General features: G+C 45.6%; 1 protein-coding gene across 1 annotated transcript in view; it reads right to left on the bottom strand.

Moving 5' to 3' along the window:
• Positions 1 to 8887: 8887 nt before the first annotated feature.
• LOC140727307 (uncharacterized) overlaps positions 8888 to 16419 on the bottom strand; it is a 60475-nt gene continuing 52943 nt past the window's right edge. Inside the window, exon 6 of the mRNA XM_073044569.1 lies at positions 8888 to 11558. Within this exon, the coding sequence (XP_072900670.1) occupies position 11558 (1 nt within the window). The 3' untranslated portion in view covers positions 8888 to 11557. The remainder of the gene's footprint in view (positions 11559 to 16419) is intronic.

Genomic DNA, 16419 nt, shown 5'->3' with positions numbered 1-16419 from the left:
CACCACCAACTCCTTAGTCTTTTTCACATTCTGCTCACACCATGTGACAAAGTTTCCCACCGTAGCCCTGTACTCCACCTCATCTCTCTTGCTGATGCATCCAACTATGGCAGAGTCATCAGAAGATGGCAAGACTCTGTGCAGTGGTTGAAGTCTGAGGTGCAGATGGTGAAGAGAAAGAATCATACATACATAGAATCATAGAAATCTACAGAGCATTACAGGCCCTTCAGCCCCCAATGTTGTGCTGGCCATGTAACCGACTCTAGAAACTGCCCAGAATCACCCTGCTGAATAACCTTCCATTTTTTTAAGCTCCATGTACCTATCTAAGAGTCTCTTAAAAGGCCCTATTGTATCTGCCTCTATCATCGTTGCTGGCAGTGCATTCCACACACCCACTACTCTGTGATGCACCATCAATAACTCTAGGAGACTGGAAGTGAACGATAGGCTTTTATTAACAGCGAAAACGGAGCACGGCATCTCGGAGACTGAGGGGGGAGCAGTGCCTCCAATCACCTTTATACAGGGGTCTGTGGGAGGAGCCACAGGAGCTGCCAGCAGAGGGGCGTGTCCAGACAGGTATACATAGTTTACCACATTCACCCCTCCTTTGTTTTAAAAGAGAGTCCCCACAGGGCGAAGTTTCTGACAAGTATATTTACAGGTCAAGTCTATCAGGTGGTCGAGTCTGTCACTGCGATCTATGTAGCACCGGTGTTGATTGCACCGGTGACGGTGGTTGTGCTGGCTCCGGCCTGACTTGAGGTGTCAGCTCGTTAGGCATCAGTGATCCCTCATGCGTGTGCGAGGCGCCCGGTATGGGAGTGTTGTGAGGAGTCTGTGTAGGGCTTGGTGTGCGCGGTGTCTCATGGGTATACACCTCGGTGGGTATGGGGTTCATAGTCACCGTGGAGTGTTCAGGGTAGTGGTCTGGTGCTCCTGCAGGCGCCAGGTCGCAGAAGGAGACCGTGTCCTCCCGCCCATCAGGTAAGACCACGTAGGCATACTGGGGGTTCACATGTAGAAGGTGAACCCTCTCGACCAGCGGGGAGTATTTATTGCTCCGCGCATGTTTGCGGAGCAGCACTGGCCCTGGGGATGTCAGCCAAGCCAGTAGGGTGGTCCCAGTGGCAGACTTCCTGGGAAAAGAAAAGAGTCGCTCATGAGGGGTGGCATTGGTGGACGTGCATAACAGGGAGCGGATGGAGTGGAGTGCCTCGGGGAGGACCTCCTGCCAGTGAGAGACCGGCAGTCCCTTTGACCTAAGGGCTAAGAGTGTGGCCTTCCACACCGTGGCATTCTCCCTCTTCACCTGTCCATTCCCCCAGGGATTATAGCTCGTGGTCCTACTAGTAGCAATGCCCCTAGCCAGCAGGTATTGGCGCAGCTTGTCACTCATAAATGAGGACTCTCTGTCACTATGGATATAGTAGGGATATCCGAACAGAGTGAAGAGCTGGCGCAGGGCCATTATGATGGACGTGGCAGTGGTATCGGGGCAGGGGATGGCAAAAGGGAACCGCGAGTATTCGTCGATTATGTTAAGAAAGTACACATTGCGGTTGGTGGAGGGAAGGGGGCCCTTAAAATCGACATTCAGTTGCTCAAAGGGGTGGGTGGCCTTGATAAGTTGTGCCTTTTCAGGACGGTAGAAGTGCGGTTTGCACTCAGTGCAGACTTGGCAGTCCCTGGTCATCGTCCTGATGTCCTCAAGGGAGTAAGGCAGGTTCCGGCCTTTCACAAAATGGAAAACCGGGTGACCCCCAGGTGGCAAAGATCTGCATGGAGGGGGTACAGCTGGTCGTTCTGCGTGCTGGCACATTTCCCCCGGGATAGGGCATCAGGGGGCTCATTGAGCCTTCCAGGCTGGTACAGGATGTCATAGTTGTAGGTGGAGAGTTTGATTCTCCACCTCAAAATTTTATCATTTTTGATTTTGCCCCGCTGTTGGTTGCTGAACATGAACGCAACTGAGCGCTGGTCGGTCAGCAAGGTGAACCTTTTGCCGGCGAGATAGTGCCTCCAGTGCCTAATAGCTTCCACTATGGCCTGGGCTTCTTTCTCCACCGCGGAGTGCCGAATTTCAGGGCCTTGAAGGGTACGAGAGAAGAATGCTACCGGCTTTCCTGCCTGATTGAGGGTAGCAGCCAGCGTGAAGTCGGAGGCGTCACTCTCTGCTTGGAAGGGAATGGTCTTGTCCACCGCATGCATCGTTGCTTTGGCAATGTCCCCTTTAATGTGGCTGAAGGCCACGCGGGCCTCAGCCGAGAGGGGAAATGTGGTGGACTTGACCAGGGGGCGGGCCTTGTCTGCGTAGTGAGGGACCCATTGGGCAATATAGGAAAAGAAGCCCAGGCACCGTTTGAGGGCTCTGAGGGTGGTGGGAAGAGGGAGTTCCAACAGTTCCAGCATGTGGTCGGGGTCAGAGCCAATGACTCCGTTCTCCACGACATACCCAAGGCTAGCAAGTCGGGTGGTTCCAAACACACACTTGTCCCTGTTATAGGTAAGGTTAAAAGCTTTGGCTGCTTGGAAAAATCGTTGGAGGTTGGTGTCGTGATCCTGCCGGTCGTGACCGCAGATGGTGACGTTATCCAGATATGAGAACGTGGCCTTCAGTTGGCACTGGTCCACCATCCGGTCCATTTCCCTCTGGAAGACAGATAAACCATTCATGACACTGAAGGGGATGCGCAGGAAGTGATAAAGCCTGCCGCCCGCCTCGAAGGCGGTGTAGGGGCGGTCCTCCGGGCGGATGGGAAACTGATGGTAAGCGGATTTCAGGTCTATGGTCGAGTACACCTTGTACTGAGCTATCTGATTGACCATATCCGCGATGCGGGGTAGGGGGTACGCGTCAAGCTACGTGAACCTATTGATGGTCTGGCTATAGTCCACGACCATCCTATTTTTCTCCCCGTTCTGAACAACAACCACCTGGGCCCTCCAAGGACTTGTGTTTGGCTCAATGATCCCCTCCCTGAGCAGGGGCTGCACCTCTGACTGAATGAAGGCTCTGTTCCCCCCACGCTGTACCTCCTGCTTTTAGTTGCCACAGGTTTACAGTCGGGGGTCAGGTTGGCGAACAGCGGTGGGGGAGGGATCTTGAGGCTGGAGAGGCTGCAAGTGGTGTCTGTAGCGCGGCTGTTGGCATGGTGTTGGGTGGGATGTGTGTGTCGGTGTGTGTGATCAGTAGCGGGGTATATGACGAAGTCCTACAGAACTGGGGATTTCTGACAGTCACTGGTGGGAGGGGCCCATCATACTCCACTGTCACACTTTTCAGGTGGCTCTGGAAGTCGAGCCCCAATAGCACAGGAGCACACAGTTGAGGCACGACCAATAAGATAAAGTCCTGATATTCTGTGCCCTGCACCACTAGTGTCGCTACACAACTCCCATGGATGTCTGTTGTATGCAACCCAGAAGCCTTGGCGAACCTCTGGCTTACTGGCTGTGTCACGAGTCCGCAGAGTTGCACCGTGTCCAGGTGAATAAAACTCTCTGTGCTGCCCGTGTCAAACAGGCAGCTGGTCCTGTGCCCCTCCACCAGGATGTTCATCATTGACCTTGCAAGCTGGTGTGGAGCGCTTTGGTTGAGGGTTACGGAGGCCAGAGTTGAATCGCTGTTTTGGTCCAGCGCGGTGGGGTGCCCGGTAAGCACCCGTGGGTTGGAGGCTGTGTGAGGTGGCATCAACCAAGATGGCCGCCCCCATGCCTCGCACGCGGCAGGCAGGCAAGATGGCAGCGACCAAGATGGCCACCCCCATGCCTCGCACGCGGCAGGCAGGCAAGATGGCGACCCCCATGCCTCGCACGCGGTGCTGCTCGACCTCGCTCGCGGTTTGGACTTACAGGCCTTGGCGAAGTGGCCCTTCTTTCTGCAGCTGGTGCAGGTAGCTTCTCGGGCTGGGCAGCATTTTCGGGGGTGCTTCTCGAGTCCTCAGAAGTAACACTGCGCGGACTTGCGAGTGGCAGCAGCCGTGGTCGATTCGCTGGCGGGTTACGGGGTTTTCACGGACTCGCAACTGGCAGAAGCCATGGTTGATTCGTCGGCAGGTTGCGGGGTCTGCGGCGTCCACGAGGCCGACAAGAGATCGTGTGCCTGGAGAGCGTCAGCGTTGTGCAGAGCGGCCTCCAGCATGTCGGCCAGCTCAATTGCCCAATGTAAGGTAAGATCGGCGTGTTTCAGCAGCCGCTGGCGCACGTACACTGACCTGATCCCTGTGTCAAAGGCGTCTCTTACTAGGAGTTCCGCATGTTGTTCAGCCGTCAGCCCGCCGGCAATCGCAGGCCCGCACGAGTGTCTGTAGGGCCCAGACAAACTCAGCGCTCAACTCTCCTGCCTGCTGCTGCCGTGTCGCTAAGCGATGTCTTGTGTAGATGGTGTTCACCGGCCGCCGGTATTGTCATTTGAGGGTGTCCATCGCGCCCTGGTAGCTCGGTTGGTCCGTGATCATGGAGTAGATCCATGGACTGACCCTGGAGAGGAGAACTCTGCACATCGTAGCAGGCTCAGTCACTTGAATCTCCTCCAGGTACGATTCGAAGTATGCTAGCCAGAATTCGAAAGCATTGCCGGCTTCCTGGGATTGAGGGTTGATATCCAATTTGTCGGGTCGTAAAATGGATTCCATGTTTTAAAATCACTGTTAATAAAATTGATGCACCATCAATAACTCTAGGAGACTGGAAGTGAACGATAGGCTTTTATTAACAGCGAAAACAGGAGCACGACCATGTTGAAGACTGAGGGGGGAGCAGTGCCCCAATCGCCTTTATCCAGGGGTCTGTGGGAGGAGCCACAGGAGCAGTCAGCAGAGGGGCGTGTCCAGACAGGTATACATAGTTTACCACACTCTGTGTGAAAAACATACCACAGACATCCCCCTGGTACCTACTTCCAAGCACTTTAAAACCATGTCCCCTCGTGTTAGCCATTTCAGCTCTGGGAAAGTGCCTCTGGCTATCCACACAATCAATTTCAAAGGATGTAAGATATTCAAGACATTCTAAAGCACATGTTTAAATGAAAGCTTAATTTAAAGTTTTATTGCATTGTTTGAAGTGGCTCAGAGATTCCACACCATTGTCTTTTTAATTCTCATGTTCATGTCATTACGAAAAGTAGAAGTAACTTTTTACACTTTAGCATTTCTCTGTAGAAAAAATAAATTAATCCATAATGTTTAAGTGTTATGTTCAGTTGTGTGTGTGTTATTATCAAAAAGACATTGAAGCTTGTGGTGTAGATGATGGAAAGTATCAATTAAGTTGAAATACTGGGGTTACTTCTTGGGCTAAAGTGAAGCCTGAAAGAAATATAATTAAAGTTTAAAAATATGTTTATGAATCTTGTTACGAAAACCCCGTAACCAGGTAACTTACCAGCAAAGATAGATGGATCAGCTGAGTCGGATGCTACTATTTTCAAACGTTTTATTCAATAAGGGCACAAACGTATGGTTAATACAAACATTCAAATCGTCAAAACTCAATCTAAAACACTGGTGTAACCATAATCAATCAGAAATAAGCTCTTTCGTTGTCTAGGGTATATAATACTGAGTCCAATTGGAAATATAAAGAGTCACTCTGAAGTCTGCAGGCTTTTGGTTTCACGTGTTGGAGAGAGAGAGATAAACGGAAAAACTTGCCCGAAATATCCATGGAATCAGGGGAGCGATCTTCCCCGTTGTTAGTTAAAAGCGATCTTCCGTTGGTTCCAGCCACAAACCCCGCATTCGGAATTTAACGCACGTGGCTTATTTCAAAATGGCTTCCCGTTCCCACGGGAAGCGTTATCGTGCTTCTTGGTGTCTCCTTGGTGCGTCTGAGGGTCGTCCTCTTTCAGACCCTTCTTTATACTGCCTCACGGGATCTCAGGTGTCAATCAGGTTGCAGGTGATGCAATCTCTCTCAACCAGCCCACTTTGCCCGAGGGCTTTACAATGTCCCTGCGAGTTGGCACGTCTGCAGTTCCCAGGTGTCTCCTGAGAACAATGCCACAGTCTCCAGCTTTTGTCCCAGTGGAATGTCTTTCCATTTCCTGTGTCCATTCAGCCTGTCTCTCTCTCTCTCTCTCTTGGGTCATTGACCCCCCTTTTTCTAGGGCTCTTGCAATTCTCACAAAGGAGGGGGCTGGTATCATAACAATATGATTAAATGAGTGAGGATAAAAGTTACATTGATTGTGTGAAACTGAGGGTTGGTAAAAAGTCTTCATGCTGTATCTTGTTATCTCAGAGTGAAGCCTGGTCACAGAAAGTGTTTGAGGTAAAGAAATTTCTATATTGGAAAATTAGATAAATGTTTGAAGCTGGGAAACTAGGAATTAAAGATCACCATCATAGGTTGGGTTTATGGTTATGTCCTTTTGCCAATGGGAAGTAAAATCACTTACTTTTCTTTCATAGATTTGCTAATAAATAATGTTCTAATGATGTGTTATATGTTCTATGATACTGATGTCCAAGGCACTGGACAACTCTGTTAGTTCCTTGGATAAGTCTCCAACAATAATAAGTTCCTTGGTTTTTATTATAAATAACTAATTTTGTGAAAGATATGATAGCAACTTTTGTACTATTTTCCATTTGATTACCATTGACTTCAGTTCCATGACTCCTTGCTGCATCATTGAGGTCAAAGGCTTTTATCACCTCACCTCAGGAATTCAGCTCTTTGGTCAATGTGTGGCCCAAGGCTGTGATTGGATCTGGAGCTGAGTGCTCTTTCCAAAGCCTAAATTGGGTTTCAGTGAAGGCACAAGATGCTGAATCAGGAGCAACAAACGAACAATCTGCTGCAGGAACTCAGAGGGTCAAGCAGCATCTGTGGAAGGAAATAAACTGTCAACATTTCAAGTCAAAACCTTACATCAGGACTGCAACTGGAGAAGCAAGAAGACCAAAGCAGAGAGAAGGAAAGGGCAAAAAAGGATTCCAAAATGATTTGTAGGCTGAAGGGTGTAAGATGACAAGCAGGTGGTGTCAATTAGGAAAGGTAAGTGGGGGTAGAGTTGGAAGACAGTGGCAGGTGAATTATAGATGGTGGTAGACAAAGAGAGAGAGAGAAAAAGAAAGGAGAAGGAAAAGACAAAAATGGAGCCAGGAATCAGGAGAACACACCCCTGTCCTCTCTGAGCAGTGGAAAGGGTGGGCAGCTTCAAGTTCCTGGGTGTCAGCATCTCAGAGAATCTCTCTTGGGCCCAACATATTGATGCAATCACAAAGAAAGCACTAGGAACTTGAAGAGTATCTCACCAAAGACTCTAGCAAATTTCTACAGCTGGACCACGGAGAGCATTCTGACTGGTTGCATCACTGTGTGAGTCAACACGTACAACAAGCTGGAGGAACTCAGCAGGTCGGGCAGCATCCGTGGTAACAAACAGTCAACATTTTGGGCCAAAACCCTTCGTCAGGACTGAAGAAGGAGGGGGCAGGGGCCCTATAAGGAAGGTGGGGGGAGGGTGGAAGGTGCCAGGTGAAAAACCAATCAGAGGTAAGATCAAGGGGTGGGGGAGGGGAAGCAGGGAGGGGATAGGCAGGAAAGGTGAAGAAGGAATGTATGGGGAAAGCACTGTGTAGTAGAAGAAGGCAGAATCATGAGTGAGATGATGGGCAGCTGGAGGAGGAGGCAGAGTGAAAGTGGGATGGGGGAAGGGAGGGGGAGGGAATTACTGGAAGTTGGAGAATTCAATGTTTATACCAAGGGGCTGGAGACTACCCAGACGGTAGATGAGGTGTTGCTCCTCCAACCTGGGTTTGGCCTCATCATGGCAGTAGAAGAGGCCATGTATGGACATATCCGAATGGGAATGTGAAGCAGAGTTGAAGTGGGTGGCAACCAGGAGATCCTACCTGCTGTGGCGGTGGAGTGGAGGTGCTCGACGAAGCGGTCCCCCAATCTGCGTCGGGTCTCACCGATGTAGAGGAGGCCGCACCGGGAGCACCGGATGCAATAGATTACCCCAACAGACCCACAAGTGAAGTGTTGCCTCACCTGGAAGGACTGTTTGGGGCCCTGAATGGTGGTAAGAGAGGAGGTGTAGGGACAGGTGTAGCACTTACGCTTGCAGGGATAAGTACCAGGTGGGAGATCTGTGGAGAGGGACATGTGGACCAGGCAGTCACAGAGGGAACGATCCCTGTGAAAAGCGGAGAGGGGTAGGGAGGGAAAGATGATTCTGCCTTCTTCTACTACCCGTAGTGTTTTCCCCTTACATTCCTTCTTCACCTTTCCTGCCTGTCCCCTCCCTGCTTCCCCTCCCCCACCCCTTGATCTTTCCTCTGATTGGTTTTTCACCTGGCACCTTCCAGCCTTCTCCTTCCCACCCTCCCCCCACCTTCTTTATGGGGCCCCTGCCCCCTCCTTCTTCAGTCCTGACGAAGGGTCTCAACCCGAAACATTGACTGTTTGTTTACATGGATGCTGCCCGACCTGCTGAGTTCCTCCAGCTTGTTTGTACATGTTGATTTGACCACAGCATCTGCAGTGTACTTTGTGTGTGCATCACTGTGTGGTATGGAGGCTCCAAAGCACAGGATCGAAAAATGCTGCCGAGATTTGTCAGCCAACTCTGTCAAGAGCAGAACCACCACAGCATCGAGGGCATCTTTGAAAGGTGGTGCCTGAAGCAGGCAGCATCCATCACTGAGGTTTCTCTCCATTTAGGACATACGTTCTTCTCATTACCACCGTCGAGGAGTAGGTACTGGAACCTGAGGACATATATTCAACATTTTATGAACAGTCCCTTCCCTCCACCATCAGATTTCTAATCAGTCCATTAACCGGTGAACACTATTTTGCACTCTTTTTGAAATATTTATTTATTTGTTTACATATTTCATGTTGTAACTTATAGAAAACATTATGTATTGCAAGGTCAGTGATAATAAACCTGAGAGACCCACACAAAATGCTGGAGGAACACAGCAAATCAGACAGCATCTATGGAGAGGAATAATTATTCAATGTTTCAGTCTCAGACCGTTCATCAGGACTGGAAAGGAACGGGGAAGAAGCCAGAACAGGGAGGTGGGGGAAGGGAAGGAGAAAAAGCTGGCAGGTGATAGGTGAAGCCAGGTGAGGGGAAAGGTCATTGATGGGGGTAGGGATTATGTAGTCCAAATAGGTGGATAACAACACCAACTGTTTATTCCTCTCCAAGTCTGCTGCATGGCCTGCTGAGTTCCACCAGCATCTTGTGTGTGGCATTCTGGATTTCCAGCATCTGCAGAATCTCTTGAGTTTATAATAAACCTGATTCTGGTTCTGAGTAAAGTAGAGTGATGTGAAGATGGGACACAGCTTCTGAAGGGATACCAGCAGGAACACATGGTGCTATTGGAGCTGGATTCTGTTGGTGAGAAAGAACCACCAGAGAAGGAGAGAGAGAAGTGATGAGATTGGAACCAGGTTGAGAGGAACCTATGTGTGAAATGGGTGGATTGAGCCAGGAGTGCGGGAGAATAGGACAAGTGGATGCAGGCAGCTGGGGGAGATGGGAAAGGACAAAAGATGGGTGAAAAGGGCTGGGGAGGTGGGAAAGGGACAAAAATGTGATGACCGAAATATCAGAAGGAGATTGGGGGGGTGTTGATGATGTGGGGGGTAGGAACAAGTACGGGTACGATTTACCTAAACTCAATATTCTTGCTTTAGGATTATAGGGGTAATATAAAGTGTTGCTCCTCCGGTATGCCTTGGGCTTCATCCTGGCAGTAGTTAAGTGCCAATGATGGGAAGGTCACTCTGGGAATGAGATTTGAAATATTCTGTGACTGGAAGTTTGGGATGCCATTGTGGGATTCCGCAAGCAACTGTTTGGAGGTTAAGTGCTCAGTCTATTGGTGGGATGTTGCCTGTCCATAGGTTGTGATGGAGGAGTCTAGCAACATCTGAAGGAAATGGCTATGTGGACTTGTTGCAGGCTGTGATCTATAACATATGTGAACGTAGTTGGTGGGACAGATCTCCAAGTTAGACGTCACACTCCAGGACTTTTTGAAGAGAAAGACATGTAAAATGCTGGAGGAACTCAGCAAATCATGCAGTATCTTTGGAGGGTAATAAACAGTCAATATTTTGACCTAAGATTTTCAGCATCTTCAGAATCTTTTGTGTTTTGTGAAGAAGAAATTTACAAGACTGACTGGTTTAGAAGTGTCTATGTGGGGTCTGAATTTAGTGCCTAGGTTCATGTCAGGTGCTCCATCTGGTTTTATCTGCATTCTGTTTTAATATTGTGGCTACGAAACAGTTGGTTTGCTGGGCATGTCAGAAGGTGCATTCAAATTAACCACAGGGCTGTGTATCTAGATTAACATTTAAGTCAAAGTGAAAAAGGCAGATTTGGTCTTCTGAAGGACTTTTTCTGTAAACAAGTTAGAGCATTTTTAAATGCAGACAAAATAAGTTCAATTGTGAATTTTGTGAAATGGAATACAATTTTGTTAAAGCTTCATTTTTTAAAAACTACCAGTTACTCTTAATTCAAAGTGAAGAACAAGGCAAAGGGAATGTGTTATAATAGTGAATGTATTAGTTAAAACTTTAAATTTGTTTTTCTCAATCCACACTTTATTTACTAACTTAATGCAGGTGAACTTTCACTTACACCTTAAAAAATGTATTTGAGTTATAATCAGGTAAAACCTTTGATCTCCTCTATTGGCACCATAATTGTTTTGCCCGTCCATAAATATTGACTCTCACCCAGCAGTACAGTAGTAATTCCAAAACACAAGAGATCATGAAGATGTTGGAAATCATGAGCAAAACATACAAAATGCTGGAAGAAATCAGCATGGCAGGCAACATCTCTGGTTGGGAATAAACAGTCCCCTCCACATTTGGGTGGAAATTAGAGCTGGAATGGATGAATAGGGCTTGTCCATTAAGATCTCCAGGTTTTACGTTTCACTGATAAGGTGGCTTAATATTCCTTTGGCCCCTATTTCCCCAATTCCCCTTTGAAGTTGAAATAGATACTCAAGTTATTTGATAAGCGATATAGGGTTTGAATCCCCTGCCCAGATATTTAATGGTTTTAGAAAGTGCCAGAAAGCAAAGTGTAGACCAAGAATCATATCCAGCCAGGCAGGAACTTGGAAATAAACCAGCCCTTAAACATAACATTTTACAGTGATTTCAGTCAATTTAAACAGTAATGGATTAGAGCATGTACTGAATTCAATGGACATAATTTTTTTCATTGAATAGTTTGTTTTAGGCAACCATCATTACTGTGGTTGAAACAGATGATTTCTGAAAATTCCAGTCTCTTCTTGAAACAAAACATGAGCAAATGTTTAATAAATTTAGTGGTTCACAGCAAGTTGCTTAAATGAAATTCAGCCGTGATGTAAACTTGCAGCTAGGGAAGGTTCCAAACATTATTGCGGAGATAGACAGATCTGAGCATTTCATCAGACAGCAAGTTCAGTCTACAGAGTATTCTCTTTATGTATGTCCTTGTTATTTGACACTTCTGATAAGCGGAATCACCTGGGACATTGTGGTATCTTCTCAGTTCTTCTTTTCTGTGAAAATATAGTAATGAAATTTACTTCTTTTGAAATCTAATGTAATAGCATCTGCTATTCATAACACATTCTATGGCAATTTATTCTATATTTTATATACAAAGTAAAATTCTAGTAGAGGGAATCATATAGTTTAATTTGATGATAAAAGCAGATAATGAGAAATATCTTTGTTAAGATATTAGATAACAGAACCTCTCAACACTAAGAGAGCAATTTTATTGTGAGTGTATCTGAGGTCAGTTTTTAATCTGGTTTTGCTGTTAACAGCGTACGTTTGATGTTGTGGCTTTTGCCGAGCTTGGCAATTAGCTTGCAGATGTTTCATCACCAGTTGAGGTGATATCCACAACGCACGGTTGTTTGTGTTTCTCTCTGGGAGTGCTCCCGTTTATTACATAGGGCCCCCGTTTGCTTGCCTCAGTCCTGATTGGCTACCCCTTCAGTTGACCTTTGAATTCTATTGGCTCGCGTTCCTTCGGCTCTCAGGGGTTTGTAGATGGTGTCTGTTTTGATAAGTTTGGTCACAGAGTTTTCAGAAGAGAACCACACTTCTAAAAATTCTCTTGCCTGTTTGGTGTTTTCCAGTGCCAGAACCTCCACGGTGCCCCAATTAATGTAGTGTCCTAAATAAAAAACACAAAATGCTGGCAGAACTCACCAGGCCAGGCAGCATCTATGGGAGGAGGTAATAATGATGTTTCGGGCTGAAACCCTTCATCAGGAGAAACCCTCCTGATGAAGGGTTTTGGCCCGAAATGTTGTTATTACCTCCTCCCATAGATGCTGTCTGGCCTGCTGAGTTCTGCCAGCATTTTGTGTTTTTTATTTATTTCCAGCATCTGCAGATTCACTCGTGTTGCCTTTAAAGTAATGTCCTTCTTGGTTTTCGTGTACTAAGATCAGCAACAATGGATCATGCTTCCATTCCGCCAGTAAGTGTTCCTGTAACTGAGTTAAGAATTTATTTCCTGTCTGGCCAACATAGTTCTTGTTGCAGTTTCCACAGGTGATCTTGTACACCGCATTACTTTTTCGGTTGTTTTTACTGGTATCTTGGTTTTTGAGATAAGCTTCCTTAAAGTCGCTGTTGGTTTGTGAATGATTGTGACGCTGTGAAGTTCTAGCTGTCTTTTCTGAGATATCCTCGATATAGGGCATGATTGAGCATTTAGTAAGATCTACCCAACTTTCTCTCCTTAGTGGAGACAGTAACAAGAACTACATTGGCCAGACAGGAGGTAAATACTCAACTCGTTTACAGGAACACAAACTGGTGGCAAAACTAACAAAGAAACATAGAAATCCTACAGCACAATTCAGGCCATTCAGCCCACAATGCTGTGCTGAACATGTACATACTTTAGAAGTTACCTAAGGTTATCCATAGCCCTCTATTTTTCTAACCTCCATGTACCTATCCAGGAGCGTCTTAAACTCTGCAAACAAACATATCAAAATAGATGTCATCTGCAAATCCCTTCTAGCCAACAAAACATGAGCCAGTAGAATTGAAAGGTCATCTGAAGGGGTAGTCAATCAGGACTGAGAAATGAGTGGAGGCCAATATAAATACAAGCACTCCCTGAGAGAAACACTAATAACTGTGTGTTGAGGATGTCAACATTTGCAAGCTAATTGCCAAGTTTGGCAAACAGTGCAACATCAAATGCCTCACCCAAGCTATGAATATTCACCACCATCCTAAACAATATATGTATCTGATCTATTTTACACGAGTGTCAGTACAAAAGAATACCAAGGTCTTCATTTGTAGATATTGCATGCTTTGGAGATTATGCAGTAGAGTTTAATGTGCAAATATGTGTCATGAAAGATGTTGTGGCCCGAAATATTGACTATTTATTCATTTGCATAGATGCTGCTTGACCTGCTGAGTTCCTCCAGCATTTTATGTGTATTGCTTCAGATTTCCAGTATCTGCAGAATATCTTGTGTTTTCAACTTGTCATTTTGAAATAAACTTAGCATCGTGGACTGTCGGCCATTCACCTTTTAAAACATCTCTGACCTTTCTTACGTCCAGGGAGAACGTAAATCTTTTGCAATTATTTTTTATCATCAGGTAAAAATTATTAATCATTTGGGAAAACAAGGTAAAATTGTACAGCACAGAAGTTTTATTTTTTTCTATAAAGCTTAGTAATTGTGTGAACAGTAGTAAAACAAAAGTAGAATTGTGCCAAACGAAACGTGCCCTTTGGGCTGGCCGTGATCCCTTTCTGTACTAATTCCATATGCCTGCATTTGGCCCTTAGCATTTCTTTCCTATCCAAACCCTTATATTAATGCCTATCACCTCTGGCTGCTTATTCCAGGTAACTGTTTTCCTGTGTGGAAAATACGTGAAGTCAAATGTTTGAATTTGTCCATCAATAAGGTGGTCTGGTCCATAACTTATTATAAATGAAAAATATAAATTGTGGGTTAATTTTGAGTAGCATCTGTATGGAATTTAAAGGGTTAAAAATTAGAAGTCCATCACCTCTAAACCAGAACTCTCTATCCAATAATCCCTATACCTGTCTAGGTGGTTCCAATTCAACTTTGGAGGGCACTCTGGAGGTCAGAATGCATCTTTGTTCTTTGAATAACAAAAGCAGCACAGGGTGGAGTGAATTCAATGCCAATAAGATAAAAATCATGTCACTCTTTAAATTGCTGTTCCGTTTTCAATTATATGAGCAAACAAACTGCAGAGAGTATAATAAAAAATGCTCAGCATTTAACCCCCAAAAGAAAGACAGAAATCCATACACAATTCAGCCATCCCAAAAGAAAGGAAATTTAATGATTATATTTCAATAAACTGAATATATCTGAAGGCATATGGTGCATTGGCCTTCATCAACCGTGGAATTGAATTTATGAGCCAACAGGTAATGTTGCAGCTATATAGGACCCTGTCAGATCCCACTTGGAGTACTGTGCTCAGTTCTGGTCTCCTCACTACAGGAAAGATGTTGAAGCCATAGAAAAGGTGCAGAGGAGATTTACAAGGATGTTGCCTGGATTGGGGAGCATGCCTTATGAGAATAGGTTGAGTGAACTCGGCCTTTTCTCCTTGGAACGACGAAGGGTGAGAGGTGATCTGATAGAGGTGTACAAGTTGATGAGAGACATTGATTGTGTGGATAGTCAGAGACCTTTTCCCAGGGCTGAAATGGCTAGCATGAGAGGACACAGTTTTAAAGTGCTTGGAAGTAGTTACAGAGGAGATAGATGTCAGTGGTAAGTTTTTTATGCAGAGAGTGGTGAGTTTGTGGAATGGGCTGCCGGCGATGATTGAGTCTTTTAAGAGACTCCTGGATAGGTGTATGGAGCTTAGAAAAATAGAGGGCTATGGGTAACCCAAGGTAATTTCTAAGGTAAGGACACATTCGGCGCAGCCTTGTGGGCCGAAGGGCCTGTATTGTGCTGTAGATTTTCTATGTTTTCTATGCTAAGTGGTTTTTTTTGTAGTTAGGGGTAGAATGAAGCTAGCAACCTTTGGAGAACTACGCAGCATGTGAATTTGAGTTTACAGATTGAGGGATTAGATTATATTAGGCCAACATGAAATTTAAATCTTACCGGCTGGGATACTTTCCTTGGTTCTAAATCAGAAGGTCATGCAGTTTACAGAATCTACATTCACTGTGCAAAAGCATGTTTTCTTATGACTATAAATAAAATCATAGAAGTTTTATTGCTCAAAAGGAGATAGTGCAACCCATCGTGTCTGTGCTGTTTTTGACTGTAGAAATCTAATAGGCTCCATTCTCCAGCCTTTTGCTGTAGCATAGCAACTCATCTCTCAGAACAGAATGGGACAGGCACAGGAAATCCCAGATTGATTTTGCTCACACAATCATTACAAACAGCAAGCTCTAATTGATAACTACTGCAGAGCTTTTTGGAAGAAGAGTTTTAGCTCAAATGCCTTTTCTATGCTTTTGCCCAAAATGTAAGATCTGTCCCTTGAACTGTAAATTTCTCCTCCTGATTGCTTTATTAAACATTTTCTCAACTTTCTTTGTTCTAAGGAAAGAACAAATTCACCACATTCTACAGGGGTTGTATTGAGAGCATTCTGAGCAGCTGCATCACTGCCTGGTTCGGAAATTGTATCATCTCGGATTAGACCCTGCAGTGGATAGTGAGGTCAGTTGAGAAGATCATCGGGGTCTCTCTTCCCGCCATCATGGCCATTTACACTACACGCTGCATCCGCAAAGGAAACAGCATTATGAAGGACCCCACACACCCCTCATGGAAACTCTTCTCCCTCCTGCCATCTGGGAAAAGGCTCCGAAGCATTTGGGCTCTCACGACCAGACTATATAACAGTTTCTTTCCCCAAGCTATCAGACTCCTCAATACCCGAAGCCTGGACTGACACCTTGTCCTACTGTCCTGTTTATTATTTATTGTAATGCCTGCACTGGTTTTGTGCACTTTATGCAGTCCAGTGTAGGTCTGTAGTCTAGTGTAGCTTTCTCTGTGTTTTTTTTTTATTACGTAGTTCAGTCTAGTTTTTGTATTGTGTCATGTAAACCATGGTCCTGAAAAACGTTGTCTCATTTTTACTATGCACTGTGCCAGCAGTTATGGTCAAAATGACAATAAAAGTTGACTTGACTTGACTTGACTTGAGCAGCCCACCTTGTGCAGGCTAACTTTAGCTGAAATCCTCTTTCTTGGGACAATTCCAGAAAAAAATATTGTTTCTGCTCTAGGCCTTCCACATGTGTTTAAAGAGTTAACTCAGCAAAATTTAAAAAAAAATAATTGGTGAGACCTAGCCAATCTGTCATATTTCAACCTAACTTCCTTGCTTTTGTATTCTGCCTCTTTT

Source organism: Hemitrygon akajei, chromosome 5 (genome assembly GCF_048418815.1).
Source record: "Hemitrygon akajei chromosome 5, sHemAka1.3, whole genome shotgun sequence".
NCBI classification, from domain to species: domain Eukaryota; kingdom Metazoa; phylum Chordata; class Chondrichthyes; order Myliobatiformes; family Dasyatidae; genus Hemitrygon; species Hemitrygon akajei.
This window is presented reverse-complemented; position numbering and strand designations above follow the sequence as displayed.